The sequence below is a fragment of the Anastrepha obliqua genome, chromosome 3 (genome assembly GCF_027943255.1).
Source record: "Anastrepha obliqua isolate idAnaObli1 chromosome 3, idAnaObli1_1.0, whole genome shotgun sequence".
NCBI classification, from domain to species: domain Eukaryota; kingdom Metazoa; phylum Arthropoda; class Insecta; order Diptera; family Tephritidae; genus Anastrepha; species Anastrepha obliqua.
The window spans coordinates 2,103,401-2,127,421 of NC_072894.1; the positions used below are offsets into that span (position 1 = coordinate 2,103,401).

General features: G+C 37.6%; 1 protein-coding gene across 1 annotated transcript; it reads left to right on the top strand.

Moving 5' to 3' along the window:
• Positions 1–981: 981 nt before the first annotated feature.
• Positions 982–6,428, top strand: LOC129241489 (inositol polyphosphate 5-phosphatase E). The gene is made up of 5 exons (XM_054877838.1): positions 982–3,010; positions 3,892–4,020; positions 4,084–4,741; positions 4,837–5,090; positions 5,147–6,428. Exons 1-5 carry the CDS (start codon positions 1,785–1,787, stop codon positions 5,253–5,255), a joined length of 2,376 nt encoding a protein of 791 aa, XP_054733813.1. The 5' UTR covers positions 982–1,784; the 3' UTR covers positions 5,256–6,428.
• The last annotated feature ends 17,593 nt before the right edge of the window (positions 6,429–24,021 follow it).

The window sequence follows — 24,021 nt, forward strand, 5'->3', positions numbered from 1 at the left end:
TTCCTCATCAGATGATGACCTGCTGATTGAGCAAAGCTTATATTTTAAATTAAAACGTATAAAAGTAAATAAAAAAGTACACCCTATAAATTTGGGAAGAGAAGCATTTGGTGAATTTCATCATTTGTATGATGAGCTGTGCCACGATGAAAAGAAATTTGTGGAATATACCAGAATGACAAGTAGCACATTTGAATATATTCTAATTAAAATTGAGCCACTTATTATTAAAAATTGGACTAATGTTAATAAAACGCCAATTATATGTGCTGAAAGGCAAATTGTGACGTTAAGGTAAAAAATAATTTAAAATATATTTAGTTTTATGCCTTTTATTGATTATTACTTCTTATTTAATTACTTGTTTATCGACTGTCTTAACTTAATTTGAACACGTGCCAAAGCATAGACAGAACAAACAAACAAAAACAACGGTAACTAGCAAGCGATTCGTCTTCAAATTCAGTACAGCAGCGTTTGAACCTGATTGCTTGCGTTTCGTCTTCATCTTCGTCACAGCGCGCACTATGCGTACGAGCGAGCGAATTCATACGATTTGTTCTGCACTGTTTTTCGTCTTCATCTTCGTCTCAGCGTGCACTGTGTTTGCAACCTTAGTCAAAACAGCTATTAAAAGACATAGCTATTACGTGGCCAGACTATCACACAAGAATAATAGAATCGTGGTGTGATTACAAGAATGAAATTCAAGGCGAATTCGGAAGGGGCAATCGTTATTCTATCGTTCTTGAAAAATAATACACACACAATTTTTTGCAACTTAACAATGCGTTAATTTAATTAGCTTGTGCAATTTAAAAATTACCAATATCAAAATCACCAAGCCATTCGCTGAATATTTACAAACAACGAACCTCTCTTCCTTTTGTATATATATCTGCTGCGTTGACGTCATGGGTTGTAAAAGGCGCTACCTTATGTATTCTGTACACCGTGGCAACTACTAATAGTTGTTGCTATTGCTGTGATACGGATGTTGTGTGCTTATATAAAAAAGCGTACGGAATGTTATTACAAAGGATACCAAGAAGTGATAAAATAGTATTTATTAATGTTTAGTTCTGGAACCGCAAAGATTGGTATAAAACGTGAAATAAAAACAATGGAAGGATTACGCATTCGAAGGCTTGTCTAAATATCTACTTTTAAGAGACTTACGTTTACTTTAACAAACCTCGCTGTTGTATTTTTCCACTCCGTATTGATTTTCTAATAGCACGTTGCGAAAGACACTCCAGTAAAACTGAAGTTCCACCTGCGCTGATGTTTATGCCAAAATGTTGATGAAATTTCGAAACCTCGCCTATCTAAGAAGAATTGTTAAATAATAAGACCATAGTATTTCAAATGAACATGCATTCATGCATATACTATTATATACAAACAATTAATATAATTTGGAACAGAGAGCGAAATACCATATAGCGACACATTATTAGTTATCACCTTCAATTGGAATAGCAATTTTGAAATTGTGGCCAACGAAAGGAACTAAAAATTAGTCCACGGAGTATTGCAAATTACCAGCAATCATATGTATGAATTGAATTGAAAAATGAATAGATTCGTCATTGAATTAATTGTAATAAAAATAAGCTGTTAAATTAATGCTTTATGTGCAGCCGCAGAATGAATAGAAAATATAGGACTGATGGCCTACATAAAAGGAAATAGGTGCAACTGTGGAAAAATACAAGATGTAGCGGCTAAACTGAATTTATTTTCGTAGTTCATGCCGTTTTGGATAAGTCAAGGTATTAACAATGCAAAAATGTAACAGTGATGAGCGCCTTGCGAACGCAAGCTCCAGCCCGCGGTTGCCCCATAAACATTTATCCTTGTTGGGATTTCTGACAAAGAGGTCCAGTAAAATAGAGCCACATCCGCATGAAAGGGAATCGAAAAAACAGCACCTTCCTCCTGACTACGTACGTCCCTCATCAGCATGTGGAAGTTACATTAGTAATAATAGTCACGATGTGACCTTCGCGAAGTGCACGTTTGATCGCCAACGTACACCACAATATCCACAAAATTATAATGGTTTAAAGATCAACGGAAACTCTTCATCAGTTAAGAGTAAAACACTTCCATCTTGTAGCTCAAAAGGAAATCTTATAGAAAATGTCAACGGTAGTATTGGTAGAATGCCAGATTCACAGGTACGCCGTCGTAGTACTGATGGCTCTCAAAGCGATGGGGGCGCTGCTGAAGCTGTACTACGTAGGACAGCCAAATATCGCTCACCGAATCATAATCGCTTTAGTCACCAGTTTAGTTTATGTTGCAAAGCGGAAAAGAAGCCTACAACACCTCCAGTAACTGTCCGGTACAATTCAATACCAGATCCAGCCAATACTGTACTCAAACGTAATAGTCAAACTTTATGTTGGAGTTTTATAGATAACACGTCAGTTTCGTTGCAGTCGGCTGATGAAAAAGCGTCCATTAACTTGCCAAAAGGTGATGAAAATATGACAAATTTAAATAAAACTGCCAAATTTAATGAATGCTCAAGTGCACCTGAGTCACCAGTTACTGCTAAACTTATGTTTACGTCTTCGCATAGCAGCCCATCAAATGTATCACTGAAAAGTGGTCAAAGTGAACAAATGGCTGACAGCAATGTTGATGCCAATCGAAGAGGTCCGATTCGGCCTTTGGCAGTATCTGCTTGCCGTTCGCGTCTTCGATTAAAGTTGTATCCACCTGGTAAGCAGCTGCCATCAATAGAGCCAAATGAAAATGAAGATCCAGGAAATAGTATAAAACGAGCCACGACCCCACAGCACATGTCTTCGCCGAATATTGCGATACAGCCAGAGGTATCCAGAGAACTAGAAACACATGAGACACAAAATATCCGGTTTAGTTCGCATGAAAATATTCAAATGCAGCAATTGCAATCTAGTCAAGAAGGTCTAGCAAGACGTGCTCTGCTAAGTGCCCAAGTTTTAAGCTTAATACCAACGGACAAAGCACGTGAAAGGTAATACTTTAATGCCCATAAATAATAAATCGGTACGAATTTTAAAGCCCCTCCCTGAACTAACAATTAAAAGTTTGTACGTGCCTACCACGATCGGTGACTGTTGACTAATATACCGCGACACGTCGGACGTTGCATTAGTAATTCTTGTATGCAGTTAGTTTTTGTTCACGTCCATTAAAAGTAACATCTTATTACTGTAATGGCTGTCATAACAGGCGGACGTCAAATTAGCATTGGCGTATATTTTATTTATATATGGGTTGGTGCGTGATTACCATTCGGAATTCACAAAGAGAACGTTGGTTCGAATCTCGGTGAAAGACTAAACTTTTTTCTAAAAGCGGTCGCCCCTCCGCAGGCAATGGCAAGCCTCCGAGTGAATTTCTGCCATGAAAAAGCTCCTCATAAAAATATCTGCCTTTCGGAGTCGGCTTGAAACTGTAGGTCCCTCCATTTGTGGAACAACATCAAGACGCACACCACAAATAGTAGGAGGAGTTCGGCCAAACACCCAAAAAGGGTGTACGCGCCAATTATATATAATTATTATATATATATATATGTATATTTTATTTATAATATATGTATTTGCATGTATTTTTAACAAAAACCATAAATGAATTAATATTGCATTTTAATTTTTTTTAATTTAGTAATTTTTTTTAATTAAAAAAAATATTATTTTTATTGTTTTAGTTTTGTTTATTATATTTTATTTGGTTTTTATTTACTAAGCAAGGCCACTCAAATAAACCATCCTATTATTAATTTCTACTAAATGTTATTAGAAAGCGAACTTTTGAATTTAACCAAATATGTGTATTTGAAAATAAATATGTATCATTATTATCTATTTTATTGCATGGAAAATTCTACAGAAGTTTTTTAGAGGGACATATGGGATCCTCGGGCTTGCTTGGACCCGCTGAATTGGATCGCGTTTTGCCAAATAAAGAAATCACTATTTTTGTAGGGACGTGGAATATGAATGGCCAAAATCCACCCAAGTAAAAATTTGAAATTGGAAAATATAATTATGACAATTTTACAAAATAATTTTCCGATTTCAGACAAATGAATGATTTTGTTCTGCCCCTGACTATTGAGCATGTTCCAGATGTGGTAGCAATGGGAACACAAGAATCAAGCCCTGATCGTTTTGAATGGGAAGTGACAATACAAGAGACACTAGGACCGTCCCATGTACTTTTCCATTCAACAAATTTAGGTACACTTCATCTGGCTATTTTCATGCGGAGGGATTTAATTTGGTATTGCTCAGCTCCGGAAGATGCCTCTCTGTCGGTTCGTACCGGAACTGCTTTTCGTACAAAAGGAGCGGTTGCAATATCATTTTGTATCTTTGGAACGTCAATGCTGTTTGTTACGTCACATTTGACGGCCCATCAACAGAAGGTGAAAGAGCGAGTGTCCGATGTGAAACGCATTATCCATGCACTAGATTTACCTAAAAATTTAAACTTGCGTCACAAGAACAAAGACGTCACCCAAAATTTCGATAATGTTTTCTGGTGCGGAGACCTTAATTTTCGCCTCAGTGAGCCGCGTGAAAAGCTTTTAGAATGGATTCAAAATACCAAATTTCCACTACCTTCACATTTGCCTCACGGTTATATGCATACAGATCAATTGTCCTCAGTTTTGGCGGACGGGGCTGCTTTTCGCGGTTTCATGGAGGCGAATATAACTTTTCCGCCAACTTATAAGGTGAGCATCAGAAAGAAGATAATTGTTATCAAAATTGAGATTTCAAACGGAATGTCTGTAATATTAAAGATAAACTTTGATTCTTTTAATTTAAGTACGATCCTGGGACGCAGCATTTCGATACATCATCGAAGCAACGTGCGCCTGCGTACACAGATCGTATTCTCTATAAGTATAGACAATCACAGGGTTTAGGCATACGGAGAGGCAGTATGATCCCTCCTGGTGCTACTTCAACTCAGCCCTATGTGCAATGCTTGCTCTATGACTCAGTACCGTCTATAACCACTTCGGATCACAAACCTGTTTGGGCGTTATTTAAGACACTAATTCGCGCGGGCACTGATTCGTATGTATTAGAATACGTGGTTGTACTTGATAATTGCATAAAAATTCACTTTTCAGTATTCCACTGGCGGCTGGATTGTTCAATCGTGATATATATTTAGAAGGCATGAAACGGCGCTTAAACAACCAATATTCGGGTTCGTCTGCAGTTTGTGCTATACAATAATGTGCTTTATGTTAAATACTCGGATATATAACTAAGTAATTAAGTCGAGGATAATAATATAGATTTGAGCTGCGATTCTTTGTTAGTTTATTTGTAGCGACTAGTCATATAAACCAAAGAAAAATACATAAATATATTATTATAGTAAATTAGGAAACTAAAAAAACATTAACAAAGACATTGAAGCTATAATGACAGACAGGTTGCTATTACAAATATTGTCCAAACGTACATTAGCGATACATTTGCTTTAATTTTAAAATAATGCCGATTTTTAAATTTGTTATACAAGTCTATAAATATGTAATGCGAATGTTTGCGTGCCTTTGAAACAAAAAATATTAATGTTTGAAAGAAGTTAGTGCTTACGTAAAATATGTTTTTTGCTTTTTGCGGTGATAGAAATACGGTAAAGCTATAAAAAACTAAATCTTTGTTAGCAATTACAAGAGATCGGAATCGATATCGTGCTTTTGAAGTTGTGTGCTCACATTGCGTGAGCCTATTTATGTAATAACAGTACCTTGCGAAACGTTACATACTCATAATCATACATATATAGATATATATGTATATACATACTCGAATAATCAAACATTTAAGCTGCACTTTTTCAGCAAAATTTATACGCATATACTAAAGTATAATATTTGTACACAAGTTATACTACTCAATACATAGGTAGATAAGCATTCAAAGATATTTTCACATTTTGCGTGAAGAGTTTTGCTTCTAGAAGTAATCCAAAATGATACTCTATTAATATTCTAGTCAATTCATGAAGTAAGTAATTAATTGGTTCGAAAATTCTAAAAGGTATGCAACCAATAATAAAAATGAGGCATAAAGTTATAATTTCATAATGATTATTATATTAACATATGAAAGAATTAAAATGAAGTGCTTTAATGAACAATTCGTTGTAGTCAATAGCAATAATTATCGTAATTATACCTAAATACTAAGCTTAAAGAAAAAAGTGATTGAAGGCTATAAGTAAATTATCGGTTGTTTATTATTTATATTCGCTTTTATAGGATTGTTATTTATTGCTTTATTGTTAATTTTACGATTTCTTTGATTTTGCCTTATTAAATATTGTCTGTTGATTGTGATTTATACTCTTGTTTAAAATTCTAAAATGCTTTAATAAAATTTAATATGAAATATTGATATACTAAGTTTTATTTAAAAAATAAAGAAAAAAAAGCCGAGCTTACACGTAAATCGTGCTTTAGAATCGTAGCATTTATATTATTGAGGAAACTTCATAAACTGCTCATGGCATTGCACAGCGTTGTGGGGCTGGACTAATGTTTTCTTCTCTTAGATGCACCTCGCTGTCAGTTATAGCATACATAGATATGTACGAATACGACAAGAGACGGATGTGGTTGCGGCAGTGCGACGCATTTCAATCCGCGAATCCTCGTGATGCTTTCGAAAATGATTTTGGTCAAACGGTATCACTCTGTAGGGCGGAGTCTTGTGCAGTAGAGAGGCCATACATTTTTAACCACAAATGGAAACGCCCAAGTGAATTGGAGAGCAAACCACATGGACATTTGCAGCATCAACGAACATGAAGTGGGTGACGAGTTTAGTGTGTAGTGAGACGTATAGCTTAATGGGCGATCGTATGCAAACACAACAAAATTGCACACTAGCCGTCAAACATAGGTATGCTCGCATGTGTAACTGTGTAAAGCAACAATTATAAATGGATTGGGGCAGCCAGCGCAATAAAAATACGAACAATACATTGCTGTAGTTTTTGGAAAGTCGGCAATCAAAAGTATGAGTGGCGGCAGATTGCCATAGTAATAAATTGCGAAGATGGGTGGTGGGTGTAGACGGATGTTGCTGCCGTCATCTGATGCTCAAGCCAAGCCAAAGTTGAAATTGGTCAAAAGTTTAAAATATCTGCCCTCTCATATGTATGTATGCATGTTTGTATGCATGTCTGGATGTGCCCATGACTGCCTGCTTATGTGAACTTTTGTTGGTAGGGGCTGAGAGGGAAGTTGAATATGGGTAGGGGCTTATATTAGCCTTTTCGCTTTTAAAGTACGTCCACTTATGTTTGTGCTTACAAATCCAAACACACGCACTTGCTTAAATATATGCATACGTTTGCGAAATAGTAAATCTGTATGTAATGTTGCTGTTGCCACTTTTTGTTCCACATTGGTTGGCCACGAGCCACATATTTTCGACCATCGACTGAGCAGATTGGTATGCGAACTTTACTTATTTGTGCTTCAGTTCCGCTTCCATGTCCGTTTTGCGGAGTAGATATCCGCACCTTCCCGTCAGGCATTCAGTGGTAAACATTTGAAGTTGCTCATTTTTTGTAGAAACAATTGTTTTTATTGCTCCTTCACAAAGGCAACTCTTTTGGCAACAACCACTTGAAATATTTATTTGTTTGGCTTGTTGCCACGAAATCGTAGCAGGGATGTAATACTCGTAGATGGCGGGAAGGTGGGATGGGGGCCATATATTGCTCATTTGCATGTTTTGGAATATGTGTGAGTCAAATGGTCTAGTATCGCAACTGAAAGTGTGTACATGTGTACATATTTACGTATATATATTGGCGGGGTATTAGTACCATGAGCTATGCATGCATATACATATATGACGTTTTAGCCCTGTTAATGTGTTAAATGTTCAATATTTCTATACACAGTATTCGAAAAAACTACGGCCCAGTTTACCAAACTCTGCTCTTGTATAGTGAAGCCATCAATAGTCAATCGTTAATCGTCGTCTGACTCATCGAAAAGCATCAAGCCCGTAAGATTCAACTGCAATGGACTCACGAGCAAGATTGTTGACCGATTTATGAACAGGCACGGAACATTGATAGCTGCGTTCTAAGAAAAAACCTGCACAGTGGCTCCTCCCAGATAAGCAGTGTAGGCTACAATGAGCACCGCAAAGAGCGCGAGCGAAGCGGTGGTGGTGGTTTAGCGCTTACGGTATTTATACTGTGCTTATCGATTAAGAACCATAAGGACAGCACCTTAGAATTCAAGGAATAGCTGTCTGGTATATACTAAAATCATTATTATTAATAGCCTCTGCCATCATCTGCCGGCAGGTTACAGCCCTGATATTGGAATGCTTATTAGGTGTGCAAACCGATTGGTAGTGGGTGGCTCTAACGTGCAACACGGTCTCTGGCATTCAAGCCTGGGCTGATCGTAGCAGACAACTGGCAGAGCAAATATCTATATGATTAGATGACAACGCCCCGCTGCAGCTGCAGCAACAATTGTTAGCGCTGTGCTATCCTATGATGTCTTAGACATTAGACCATTTGCTTTCATCGTTTGTATTGATACACCTGGCGACTTTATTTCCTCGAACCATCGCTCCTATATCGACATTAAAAAACCTGATGGGTCGGCCTCGCTGAGTTCCTAGGGAATACACATCTTTCTTCACTTGTTCCATTTCCATTTCCTGCTACACAGGTTCGGCAACTACTAAATAAATATAAGCGTCCGAAATTGGTTGAGCATCTGAAAATCTGTAACTCCCCCTCTAGTTTGAGTAGGCTCTGGTCCACCGTAAGGTCTGAAGCGAAAAAGCACAACAGACTGGCAATTGCTTTAGGTGGGTGTGTTTCGTCGAACCTGAAGCGATGCGCGAGCCTTTTTTGCAAATTTGTACTGCATCCTTCGGTTAATATAATCAATCGACCGTTGCTCAACCTGCTAATCAACAGTGCCCCGCTTGCTTTCACCATCGATGACAGTCAGGTGGCCATCAGGGAGACAAAAGTTTTAAAAAGCATTGTTCTTTACGGTATTGCCATTCTTATTTTGAAACTACATGGGCCCAATGGGAGTAGCTTACATCTCAAAGGTCTTCAATCTGTTTAAGGCCATTCTTATTACTCTTGAAAAGTGGAAAACAAGAGGAGGAATAACACTACTGACACCTGGAAAACCAAGGGTATAACTCTCGTGATATTTTCCTATCCACGAAACATCTGATCCCAGCTACACATTTAGTTATAGGAGCATTGCATCTGTCTATGGCTTCCGATACAGTCGTGGTCCGAAAATTATCTGCGCGGTCGCCACTTGTCAGTGATATTTCTAGATCAAATATCAAAACAGAATAGGACGGTGTTCTTTCTTTCTTCTTTTCAAAGAGAAGCTAATTCCACACTTTCTCAACCATCAGAGAGGGTTTCATTGATTACATATACTACGATTATTCGTTATTGGCGTTCGGTAATCACATCGATGGCTTCTGTTCAAAGGAAAACGATTATCTCTCTAATCTTTCTCTCTTTCTCCTTCCGATATCTCCGATATAACATAGGCTGGATGCATATGCATCACTTTATTGATGAGATTCAGGAATATGCACAACAACCACTGGACTTCCCAGCAAACAGTAGCTCTTGCTCTTCGAATGCCCGTATTGGAAACCAACTACCACCCATTGCATACAAAGGGTTTCAGCCGCCTCGTGTGACCCGCGTTGATCGGGCACAATTACCTTCCGGATGTTGTAGAAGGTCAACATATGCCCAGCACGACACTAGCCACCTACTTACTTGGCGCCTTAAATACACTCATCTATCTGTTTCCTCTGAACTCACCTCGTCGAAACACAACGCTTCTTGGGGCTACCGTTAGATGAGATTGTCGACGACGATCGATGAGTTCACTGCGCTTGATAGGGCTTTATAAACAGTTACAACAACAGCAGCCAGGTGTCACTATAGGAGCACGGGGGACACAAAAGATCTTCTAGATCTACAGATACTAAATTATTATTTATAGGCGGAAAAATGTTAGATAAGTGGGTTTCAAGTATCATGTGAGAAACCCACTTATTATATTAAAAATTTATGGTCAAATAAAGGTTTTCCTTGTATGATTTCTTTAACCCTACGCAACTTTTAGAGGGTACATAGTTTCGCATAACACACAAATTAGTAATTTCAAAAAATGCTGGTCTGACATTTAGCTAAAGAGATCAGGAAGCTATATTCTCCTTGAAAGTCAGTGCTCTTCTGCATTCGTTTCAACCAATTTTCAAATCACATTTACCACTCAGATCTCGTTCAACTCATCTAATCAATCATCTCTAATTCAAAGATAAGTTATTATTCGAGTTTTACATAAAATAAAATCTATTAGATCCCGGTTGAAATGAAGGAATCGCAGAATGAAGATGGTTTGCATGACTTGATGCAGGCGTAGCATCGATAATAATAAATTATTTGGCACTTTGGCACTGGATCACTGTACACCCACGCTCATATTCCCTCAAGCGATGAGTGGGCGGGGTGCAATATTTGGCGGCAAGACATGGCAAACATGTTCACGGTTGGCTCGAAGTTGGACGGAAGGGTTGGTGGGGGAGTATTCTGTAAGGAGCTTCCCATCAAACTTCAGGCTTCCGGACCACTGTAGTGTTTTCCAAGCGGAGGTATCCGCAATTAAGGAAGCAGTGGATTGGTTGCTTACCTCAGTAATTACCGTTAAGGAAGTAAATATTTACTCCGATAGCCAAGCGGCAATTAGGGCCTTGGGCTCGTTGTTTGTGCGTTCGAGATTGGTCGGAGAATGTCTGGCTTCTCTCTAGATTGCATCCGAATACTTCGATATCATGCTCATTTGAGTTCCCAGTCGCAGCGGCATAAAGGAAAACTGCTTTGCTAATGAGCTGGCTAAACAGGGAACTTTGGAGACGGTTTCGCCGCGAAATGAGAGGATTGGGGTTCCTTTAAGAACCTGTGGTCTGCTCCTGGAAAGATGGGCCTCGAGTCAAATCAGCGAGCGCTGGGCTAGTGCGCAAACGTGCAAGGTCGCGAGATCCTTCTGGCCATCGGAGACGCTCGAAGGAACTCCTAAGGCTAAAAAGCCCCAGCTCTCGAATGTGGTGGGTATCCTTACTGGACATTTTCCGTTAGGTGTTCATGCGGGGAGACTCGGGATTGCTTCAAGTCCGTTCTGCAGAAGCTGTCTTGAGGACGAGGTGGAATCATTTCAACACCTTCTTCTCAGCTGCCCTGCCCTTGTCTGGCAAATATTTAGACAAGTGGGCTCCCATTTTTTCGCTACGCCTGCGAATATAGCGGGTCTAAATATCACAAATTTGGTGAAGCTCATCAGTAGCTTGTTGCGGCTAATTACGAACGCAAATCAGCCACCGTCGGCGTCATCGTAAAATGCATGGTCATCATCGTCTCTAATCCCAAGGATCCTTGTTCCTTCCCTTCTCCTTTCTCCTCTCCCCTGTTTGGGCTCACAACGGACGAATTTTCAATATTTGTCCCTAAGCTAGGGCAGCCATTTAACCTAACCTAACCTACATATTTGGCACTTTTCTGTTCTTTCACTATATATGAACTCCCAAAAAAATTGATATTGTTTGCTTTTCCAAAACTTCACCCAGGAAATGAAGAGAGCCCAAATGCGGTGCGAGTTTTCTTGTAATTTTTTCGCTTCGTCGCTGACTTTTTTATTAAAAAATAAATAAATAATTGGCACGTACACTACTGTTAGGTGTATAGCCAGCTCTTCCTCCTATTTGTGGTGTGCGTATTGAGGTTGTTCCACAAATGGAGGGATATTTTTTATGAGGAGCTTTTTCATGGCAGAAATGCACTCGGAGGCTTGTCACTGCCTGCCGAGGAGCGACCGCTATTAGTAAAAACTTTTTCTATCATTTTGCTACTTCATGCACGAAGATTCGAACTAACGCACTTCCGAATGGTAGTCACGCACCACCCCATTCGGTTACGGCGACTCCTGGAAAAAAGTAAACAAGTTTTGAAGCAAATTTGGTTTTGACTTTCCTATCTCGTACAACGTCTTGCTTAGCTTTATCGAACATGTAATCGGGTATCTCGACGATCTTGCTGTGCAATTACAGTTAAGATGACTATTCCTGCTTCATAGGGAGACGTTAAGGGCAGGTGGGTTGCCTACGTTGGTTCTGCTATGGGTGCTGCTGTTGTTGTTGTTTGAGCTTGATGGGGGAGGTTGGTTATGTTACTTGGGCGGTAGCGGATGTAGCAGAGGCAACGTGGTCACTTCTCTAGTTTCAAGTGGTGCAGAGGCCAGAGAATATCTGAAGGTGGCATCAGCGAAGGGATGATGGTGATGTTGTGAAAATGGTATTCTTTGTATTCTGAGGGTTTAAGACTTCTAAACAACTCTTTTCTTTCCAGATGCTGGGAAATGCACATATATATGTATATTTTTACTGTATATTATTATGTATTTTTACTGTATGTGCACATTTTTTCGAGTCTTTATTAAAAAAACTCTATGTATCAAAAATTTTAATTTTTGTATTGAAAAACTAAAATACAGCGTAGCACATACTCGTACATAGGGCAACGGATCTGTCATTAAAATTTGGTGTTTAAAGTCACGTTGAAAATGATATGTGTGCCTCCTTATCAAAATTCTTAGTTATGGTTATTTGCACACTCGTTTTTGCTAGAAAAGAAATAAAATCCGAATACTCCTTTCACATCAAATATCTAGTGAGATATGCATATGTGTTTGCTTTTAGTGTTGTTGGTGCTACTTTCCGCATTAATAACTTTTGCTCAGTCGTACGTGTTAATGTGACTTTATAACATTTTTCCATAAAGTTTCGTCGCCCAAGCGGCACAGTGGACTAATTTTATAATGCAAGCGGGAAAATTTATCTCAGGTGTTTTCTCCATACTGAACAACAATCACATAAAATAACATTAACAACGTCCATAACTTCCAGGGGAATTCCTTAAATTTAAAACGGGTTGTATACATATAAAATCAGGTGTTTTTTTAGCTGTATGAGAACTATCGCAATCGCTAACTATGGATGGACAGCTGAGAATGGCAAACTGTGTTGACATTTCTGTTCAGTAAGTTTTGGTAAGTCATCATGAATCGTTTAACGCCAGAACAAAGCTTCCAAATTGTCGAAATTTACTTTGAAAACAAAAACTGTACGCGAAGTTCATAGAGCGGAGTGTTGAAGAAGACGCTGAAATGTCGATTCATTATCGTACTCAACTTGTTAGTCTTTGTCCCTCGACTACGTGAAAATTTTACGTAAGTATGATATCTATAAAAGCTAAGAACTGAAGCCAAATGACCATCGTTTGTGTCGCATGTTTGCAGATTGGGTTCATTTAGACATACTACTCAGACTCTTTCAAACTGACAAATAACAAACAAAAGTATTTTACGGAGAAGTCTCCCTAAATTTCAAAAGACACATCACCTTACCCATATTAGGATTCTCACTTCTTCTCCAATTTGTTCTGTGCTTCTTGATGTTGACATGCAAGAGGAGGGAGCTACTCCTATAGTTTACACTCAGAGGTTTGCCATTAGTTGCTGAGCGAAAACCCCTAGTAGACAATTTTTTTGCTATTGCTCTATGTTTACCATGGATTTCGAATAGCAATCGACATTCGACTATGGTAGTATAGGTTTGGTCCGATGCATAGTTACCTAGTGTGGATGCCTTCGGTGGGTGCTAGTAATCCTTTAATCCTAGACATGTAATCATATTCTGATATATGTATGCATGTAAAAGATAATTATGGCTCACGTAGTCGTTGTATATCAAAATTAGTAATACTTAACACTGTGAAGGAGCAGGCAGGGATTCGTGATATTTGTAATATAAAGAGAGAGAGAGAGAGCAATATTTCGAAAGTGAATGCATCAATTTTACGCATGGTGTCTTTTCTGCTAACTTTGCTAGAATAGTGAAAAAGTGGGATCCCAGATTTTTGCCTCCGCTGTTTTCCTGTCTCTTGTGATGTCTTCATCATCGCGCTATATATAATATGAAATATATATAATTGGCGCGCACACCCTTTTTGGGTGTTTGGGCGAGCTCCTCCTCCTATTTATGATTTAAATTTCCGAGCCATGTCTGGTCATTTCATCCACTGTTTAATTATATTAATTAAAGGGAATTAAGTGGAAATTTACGTTAAATCAGTCTAGTATTGCCAGCGACGCACGACGATTTTTTAGAATTCTTGGTTTTACTACTTTGGATTTTACTGCTTCCGGTCAAGCGTGACTGTGAACAAAGATATATAAATTTCTATTTGGACAACTCTCGGATCTGCAGTCAAATTTTTTCCCCCAATCTTCCTTCACCGGAAATAATATAATATACATATTCTCTACTGGCATCCAAGGTAGCTTTCAATTTGTTTTTCAATTTCCAACACATTCACACTTTTTTACCAATACGCTAACATTTACTCTCACTCTACGTTCAGTCGTTATTGAGATGTGCTACTCACAGCATTCGATGTACAAAGACATCCAATTTTATGTACCTTTCAATTATTTTCTGATTGTCTTCTATCAGCCAGAGAATCTTAGGCTATAATCGGTCCCAAAGATGTTTTTACAAGTGTGGAAGGCTCCCCAACGCTTTCGCACTTTACTCGATTCCTTCCTTAAATTCTCAATAGTCTTAGGTTCGTTTTCTAACCTTACCAATAGAACACGCTTTAATAACCGATACTATTAATTGTTCTTCTATTTAACCAATGATATTTTTACACATTAGTAATATGTTACAGTTGTAATCGAATCAGATCCAGAATTAAAGTGACACTATGGTAACTCATGGGAATTTATTTGAAAATTACAATTTTAACTACAAGGGAGTATCAACTGACCTTGGAATATATCAGCTCAAGAGTTTAATAGGCGGTAGCAATAACGAAAATTTGTTTAGCGTCATGATAAAGTGTCCTACAAAGTCAGAGGTTAGTTGAGAAAACTTACAAAAAGGGGGGCCATGGCGGTTACGAAACGTAATCCCTTCCTGAAACCACTTTATAAAGAACTGCCGGCAATGTACGAAGCGGACACGATCTACTAAATATGTATGTATGTACATACCTATATAGACTGTTTTGAGACGCCCTTCCGAAACCAGCCAGCCATCTCTGTGAGACAGCCGTAATATAAAAGTTGTGCAGGTCCTTCAATATTAATTTTTGTTAGAAATGTAATCAAGAATTTCAAGGCGCACTGAAAATCAAAAAATAATTTTATGTGCGGCACTAACTTAAAGATTTTTAAAGTCAGTGCAGAATGAATGCCTGTATAAATACAACAGCAACACACGTGGCACCCTGTTTTAGCTTCTTCGTAGTAAAAATTAAACATTCCCTTTATTTTCAAGTAATCGCCAAAAATAAATAAAAAATAAGACATTCGAATTTTCAGGCATTTGCATGAGCAGTTTCCAAGACAACTGCTTCTTGGGTTGTAGGCAATAGTTGCTGTACTCGTTTTTTGCTGAAAAGGACACAAAGAATAAAAATAAAATAAAATAAAAAAAGCAAACGCCAAGAAGCTAAAGCAAGACGTTGACGATATCCTTTTGGTCTTGTAGTAAGTAAGTAAAATGCAAAGTACCACTTGTGAATTTCGCTTTGAAGTACTTCAGGATTTCCCATCCCTCTATCATTCGCGGACTTGTACGACTGTGACTACGTCCCGTTTTTTTTCTTCCACTGTATCGTATCGTATTATAGGGTGTGGTGTGGGTGCATACGAGTGTGTAAGTATGAGTGTATTGTATATAATGCGCCTCCTCTGTCATCTAAGCATTGTATTTTCTACGAAGTATAAGACATCCACCAGCAGCCTCGACTAAGTCTTTCCTATTATACGAATATACTCGCGCACTCGTTTATAAGCTGGCTTCCGCGACTCGAGCCTGCGCGTGAAATGTAATAAAAACATTTTTATGAAATTTTTTCCTCAAATGTTTTTCTTTTGATTACATTTTTTTCTCTTTTGGTTATCGCATTACTTCTTTCTTTTGTACTTAGTAGGAGACCGCGGTTTTACTTTTCGCATGAGGGAAGCACCGTAATATGTGCAGTTCTCTATTGCACTACTTCTTTGGTTTGTCGAGCGTTATGTCGAAAGTAGTAAGTATAATTATGTACCTTGATTTGTTTATTTGAAAACATTTTCACGCCAGGTTTATTGCAACGCATTGAAGAAATAGCAGACATGCAGCACTGAATACAAAAAACGCGAACAAATGCAAATAACCACTGGAAAAAATACACAACTTAAAATTAGCAAGAAATAAAACGTATGGGAAATATGAAACGGATACCTGGAATGCCATTACCTTTGTCCAAGTATGCGTTGCAACGGTTTATATTACTATAGCAGAGGCTGGGTTGGAATGAGAGAAATTTTAATTCAACGTTTTATTAATTTAGGCAATTTTTTTGGAAACATACAATATATGCAGAAATAAAGAAAGCACATACCTATATTCATATACATACAGCTATTAACAGAGAAATAGCGCACTTATAGTGCCCTCTATACGGATTGCTATTCCTTAGACATTTTTATGCCAATGTTATGCTGCGAATCACTAATCTCTGATATCGGAAGTCCCGTTCCATTTTTAAATGCCATGGTTTAGCAAAATGCATAATATTGCGTTGGACAACAAAATAGAGCAATTACATAATATTTCAATTGTTAGTCGAGATAATTAAGGCCAATTTTTGCTATAAACTCTTGTTTGCTATAATTGCAAATATGATTGTTTCTTTCAAAATCGGTGTTGCACTCACTGCCCCATAAACAAAAATGACAGAAATAATGAGATGTTCACTTAAAATGGTATACAATGACATCGAATGTATTAATACCGACAAAGATAGCCTTAAAAGAAGGGAAGATCGAAAGACAGAAAGAAATATAGATCAGGCTACTTATCTTGACATCCTCAAAAATACAATGGAGCCGCATTCCTCTAAGCCTATGTCACTAAACTGGTTACTCAAGCGTACAGCGGAAGTAGTGAAAAATTTGCTTTCCAAAGAAAGAATAGCAGTTTTGGGTTGGTCAATCCAACCGTATTAAGGTAGAGGTTGGGCAAAAATATTTAAAAATGCCAATGAACTATGTCAAGGAGTATAGGAAGCGTGGAACTCTATTGCTTTGGATAGATGCAAAAATTTAATAGAAAGTTTAGCTGGCAGGTGTGAAGTAGTTTTAAGAAATAATGTGCTATTTCTCTGTCCATAGCTATAGCCCACTTCTATTTCTTCTTATCGAACTTGTGCACATTATGGGTCATAAAAAAAGAAGAATAAAAGCGTGGTAGGCAAGACAAACATCGAGCCCTTATCGCGAAAAAGATGTAAACGACACGATTATCGATTTTTTTATAGATGTCAATAATCTTCAACCATACGGCGAACACGAAGTGTGTTTACTCTGTTTGGCGAGAAGATGTTCTGAGTTTGTCACAGAGTACAGGGTACAACCTTTCGTCAACAAATGAATATTCTGGCCGAACACCATCAGCAATGACGCGCTGTGGAGATCAACAAATGACGGGCCATCCTATGTGAAATTATACACCGAAAGTGGCAATGGATAGGTCGTCCCTTAGAAAACCACCAAATAGCATCACGAGAATGGCATTGGACTGGAACCCGCAAGGAAGCAGAGGTCGCGGTTGGCCACAGATTATTTGGAAAAGGTCGATGCTGCGACTGACATCACATGGGACGGCGCAAAGACAGAACCCTGTACAATGTGAGAGTCTTGTCGCCTACGCTCCTAAGCGAAGTAAATAAGGATATAAAAAAACTTCGGTTGGCGCGTCACCGGGAACTCGGCAGACTGAAACGGAGTAGCATGGCACAATGGCGCAACACAATCTCAGTTTTCTCGTAAACAAACTGCTGCCATGACCCCGATGATGTCAGTCAATCAGCTGATTCTTTGAAATTCGCTGAGAGCTAGTTAACGGTCTGATGTTGGCCACATCTTCTGACTTGTTTCCATTATGGGTAATAAGGATTATGCGAGCAAAGAGAGCAAAGAAATGTCTCATTTGTACTGTGAAGTTGAATAGCGTTTTTTTGCTGGTTATCTTTTCTTAAGCCTGTAACCTCTTGATGGTCGAAATATATTTACATTAAAAATATGGAGCAAATCGGCCAGCCGTTCCCAAGAATAGCTCTTACAAAAAATTTACTTCGAAATATAATTTTAATTTTATAATATAGATATTAGATTACAAAAACACAAAAATTTATACTGCCCACAAACTAAGGTCTGAAAAAATCCTTTGTGGATTTTTGTTTATTCCATTCAGTTGTGAGTTACAGGCTGTTAACAATGGAAGTCAACAAAAGGAAAATTTGCTACATTTTACAGTTTTTCTTTGACAAAGGCGAAAATGCAAGCCAGGCCGCTGAAATTGTGAATGGTGTTTATGGTGCACAGCTAATTACGTGCAATTTTGGTTTCATAGATTTTATTCAGGCGTTTCTGATGATAAAGAAAATGTCGAGAATTTCGATAAAATCACAGAAATAATCGAAGTTGACCGGCATGTTAGTAGTCTTAGCATCGCACAGGAGCAAAAGATCGACCATAAAACAGTTTTAAACCAATTGATTTCTTTTTCCCCAAACAATAACTGCTCAAAAGTGCTAGATACTTCTGTCCTATGCCCTGATATCAACCAATTAAATATTTATATTCACATTTACAAAAAAGTGGTAAACAGGTATCCTGCAAACAAAACCCTTAACATGGTGCAACAAAAAGGAATGGGAAAAAGTTCCACAAAAATAAGACCTTAAAAATAATTTCATCAATGCCCAGGAGATTACAATCGGTAATAGATGCTGCAGACGGTCACACCAAATATTAACATAAAAATATTCGTGTATTTTATTTGAACTTTTACTATGTTGAAATGTGAAAAGAATTTTGAGACAGATTTATAAGACAAACTGTATATGTGCACACTTTTTGCATAAAAGTATTTCTACAAGTATTTTCTACATAATCAAAACATGTAGAAGTATATTATACAGTACTTCGGATGGTTTTGATCTTTTGTGGCAGAGAGACGAATAGCAAAAACGAAGAACTGACATTCAGATACAAGGCGACTGTATTTTATGCAAAGCAGGTTAAGAGTTCGGGTCCATCTACTAAACGTTTCACAAATGATTCTGCAGATTTAATTGTTGCATCTCGGAATTCGTCATAACTTGCAGAGTTTTTTCGTTTTCGATCTACGTACGTTTCCAAACCCGTTCTGTGGGGAACGTCCTTTTCTTCTTTACGATGTATGTACCCGTACTTATTCATGTGCATGTGATCTTCAAGGATTACAGCATAACACCAATGCGAAAAGAAGGGGAAATATATGCGCACAACGCAAATTTCAAGCATTTATCGAACTGCAGAATGCCACGGATCTGTATCTCAGCTCATAAATGAGAGATATTTATATCAACTTATTATAATATATTAACTTTGGTTAAAAAATACTTACTTATATACATATGTATGTATGTGCAGCCAACTCTTTTTATATGGCCATCTTTCACTAATAATTTTTTACACGAAATTATCAAGATTGCATGAATCTCGAAATAAATAATATTTTTCTAAACAGAACATAATTCCTAAAAAATGCCTTATTAAGTAAAAAAATTTCGTGTAGCACTCAGTAAAGATACATTTATACATATGCTTCGTCAAAAAGGAGGCAATAAGTCCATTTTAGAAGTAACTAGGTTCAAATCAGCATTAAAATTTCAACGTAATCCTTAGGTCGCGTGTAGCTGTATAAAAAGTATTGTACGAGGTAACGCAAAATTAATCAACCGATTTTGTTTATTAATCATTTTTTTACTGAATAAAAAAAACAAGTTAAGTGATGGAAATCTTTATTTGTCCTTTATGCGCTCCATTGCTTGTCTGTTTGTATATTTTAGCTGTCTTGTTCACAAGTGCCAAAAATGAGTGCCCTACGACGTCGTTTGCAAAAATGATTAATTTTCCGATAAAGTGATTAGAGTCGTTAATAATTGAAATATGCCGTCTATGCCCTAGTTTGCGCAGGAAAAAGCTTGTCATACAGAAAATAACGTGCTTCGTCCATTTCTAATTAGAATATCATTCGAAAACGATATAAAATTTCTATAAAAATCCGCAAAACCTTAAATTCCTTCGAATTTCGGATGGAAACACAGAACTAAATTAAATCCATACAATAATAATTTATAATAGTGCATATTTTTATTATCTTCCAAAGATATGCATTTAAATATGTATAGCTAAATTCGTGATTTACATCCACTTCTTAATAGACATTTTTAAATTGAAAAACAGGCTTTAAGTTTCACGCTTAACTGCGCGTATCTTCCGGCTTTAAAATGAAGCCTGAATGCAAATTGACTTGCTGCCATGTTGCACGAATCGTTCTAATAGATGCGGAGCGGTTGATTATATCGTCTTTAGATATTGGCAATATGTAGTTGCAATATCATCACCGTCAGCAGCAGTAGCAGCAACACGCCCATATCGACATCGGCATCGACATTTGGATGAGAATTCATAAATGCTAATTTTAACACGTTACACTATTGCAAATATGAATATTTACATGCGCTGGCAAACACCAATATGTTCTTGTACGTGCATTCATATGTAAAATACACATACATTTACTCGTATGTGTACAGAACTGTATGCTCGTATTTAGTAATGCCAACGTTTGCGTCAACGAAGTAAATCCATATGCCTCAGCTACACACATTTCTATGTGCTAACAATCCCAGTAGGAAATTGGTTGACCGTTTTTCTGACCTTATTGGCTTTTGTGGCAAAAGTGTTTATGGGATGCTATTAATAGATGAATAATTAAGATCCGATTTCTCTGCATATCTTTATGTATTTGTAGATTTATTTTTTCATAGATTCCATTAATTGAAATTTTATTTGAAAATATTTCATACGAATATAAGGTGCAGTATTTCGCACGGGTAGTCATGCCGTAAATGTTGCTTCAAGCATATGCCGTGCTATTCGTAAGGCAATGAAAGGATCTCACTTCATGTATTCACGAAATCCTTGAAACAATTTCAAATGAAGCTATCAAGGATTTAACTTAGAATCCACCAGCACTTTGGCGCCGTCCAGCACAGCTTTACATTCAATTCAACACATTCTGGCATGAATGAGGTGTTTGCACTGTGCGTTTCGTATAAGAGCGTGAACTTACTTAAGTACATACATATTTATAAATTCACTAATATATGTAAGCACAAATGTCCGTACGTACATATCCCAGCAGTTTTGCGAGTGGCCACTTCCACTGCGGTACCAGAGATATAACCAGCGTTTTAGCACTACTTCGCTAGTGCATAGTAATGTAAGAAATGACGGTTTAAGTACATATTCTGCTTTTCGGTAATGCCCTTTCGTTAGAGCATACATAAATACATAAACGTGTACCATAAAAAGTAAATACATTCCGCTATTTCTATTTTTCATTTATCCATATTCCGTGGGTTTCATAATTTGTATGACACACCTTCTGTTCAGTCTAGTTCAGCGGTAATTATGCTCTGCGGATGGAAGTAAATGAAAATTTAAAGCGATCTTTGTGGTTGAAGTAGTGAGTAAATAGGAGCTACGAGACCTTCTGCAGCAGCTGTCTGGAGGATGAGGTGGGATGTCAGCTGTCCTGCTCTCGCTAGGCTGAGATTCACTCTTCTTGGCAATCACTTTTTTGCTACATCTTCACTTCTTGGCACTCATTTTTTTTCTACATCTTCGGATATATCAGTGAGTAGTAGTTTTCTCCAAAACACTCAAAGCTAAGTCCCTCTCCCTTATTTTTCCTTGCATGTCTTCTCGTAAGCTTAATAACAATCAAATAATTGCTTCTTTTGATGTCCACTTCTTGGCTCGCTAAGCGACAAATTTCTATGTGAACGCAACAATAGCGATGTTTAAGCGATCTTGTTTTTAGTCGTTTAGTTCACAAGCGACATGCTTATGACTGTGCTTCCAAGTATAAGCAGAGACATTTTGGGCGTTTCGAACAAAGTATCATGCTCCTAAACGCAACCCTGAAATATTTGACGATGTATCGGTTCCTAAAAGTATATTTGATGTTCTCGGTACGCAACAAAAAGCAACGAAGGTGTCATTAAAAAAGCTGATGCAATATGTGTACATGTTCAAAGGAGAAAATGGCGGAAAACGAAGAAAGGTAAGTTTTAATGAAATTGTTTTTATCATTATAGACAATTTTATTTAATATTTAATTTTTAATATTCAAAGTAAATAAAATATTCTAAACGCCAACAGGGTTGCAAGGCATAACATTACAAAATATGTATCAATATTTTACGGATGCAATGTAGAGATACGGGATTTATACAGTATTGATGAGAGACTTTTACATTGTAAACTTACGTTTTGGAAATCGTCCTTTTTCTTATTCTGTTTTGTATACTTGCAAAGGGATGCTTGGAAAAGCAATGAAATTACAAAAAGTTGGCGAAACCAGAATAATGCAAATTATATGCAACATATGATTCAAGGAACATTTTTTGTTTTACTCGCTAATCGGTAGGTGATTGGTGAACCGAAAGCAGCTTATATGTCATAGAATAGGTAGTTAAATTAAAAAAGATCCTAAGCAGAGGAGCTCAGTGGGATATTAGAGCATAAGATATGTAGAGGGTTGAAATTGTGAAGGTGTACGAAAAAACAGAACTGCGAAGTGGAAAAGGATATAATAATTTACTACACACTAGTAAATTACTTGGTAAAATAGATTTGGGCGAAACTAGTGGTGGTTTCTAAGGCCACTCGAATTCGCTAGTTCGGAGCTAGTTGAAGTGAACTGCAGCGATATGCACATGCCCATATGTATAAGTATTAAAGCCGTTAACTTTATAGTGAAAGTAGCAAGCTATTCCCTCTAATTGGGTTTGGCTACGTACATTTCAGTTTTAGTATAGATAAACGGATATGCTTTCTAGAAGCGTATTTGCACAGACCAATATTCACATCTGTCATTACTGTTTATGTATTAAAGGCTTATGTGAATTTTACTCTGAATCTTCATCCGCTTCCCGTGAATGAAACTTCTCGCTCTGTATTTTGAAAATTTTCCACTTAAAGCTAAATAAATTTCTCGACTTTGTCAATATATTTATTGGATATAATTGGAGCTCACGCTTTTTGTTGGTTGTTTGGCCGAGTCGTTCGGCTCCAAATTGAGAGATGCATCTTGATATTTTTCACAAATGGAGGGACCTACCGTTTTATGCCGCCTCCGAGTAAACGAGTAACGTCTACACCATTTTCACTTTAAAATAAGAAGTGTTTAATCTAAAATAAGAAAATAAGAGGGATTGATTTGAAAATAAGAAAGCGTCAATTGAAAATGAGAAATAAATATATAACAGGTGGCGCTAAAGTAATCCTCCTATCAGAAAATGCTATAAATTTTGCGATTGGCCCCTAATGTCAGTTCTGTTTTGACATTTGTGTAGTAAACACATGCGAAATACACATTAATAAACAATGTTACGCTACACTGCTCCAGAACGCGGAATATTGCTGACTATTTACTTGACCAATAATCGGTCGGTGACTTTGGCACAACGTGAATTTCGTCGCAGGTTTCCTCGCCGTCCAACGCCTACTGGTGAAACACTGCGACGTTTAGCCGCTCGCCTCGAAGAGACTGGCACAACACGAGATGCTGCCAGGCGTGGCGGACCCCGGAGTAGCCGTTCTGAATAGAATTCTGAGAGAATATTGCTGCTGTAGCTGAGGATGTCATGGAAGCGCCGTCGACATCGACCAGACGACGTGTCACGACGTGCCACGCAAATGGGTATCAGTCGACGGTCTTTACAGCGAATTTTGGT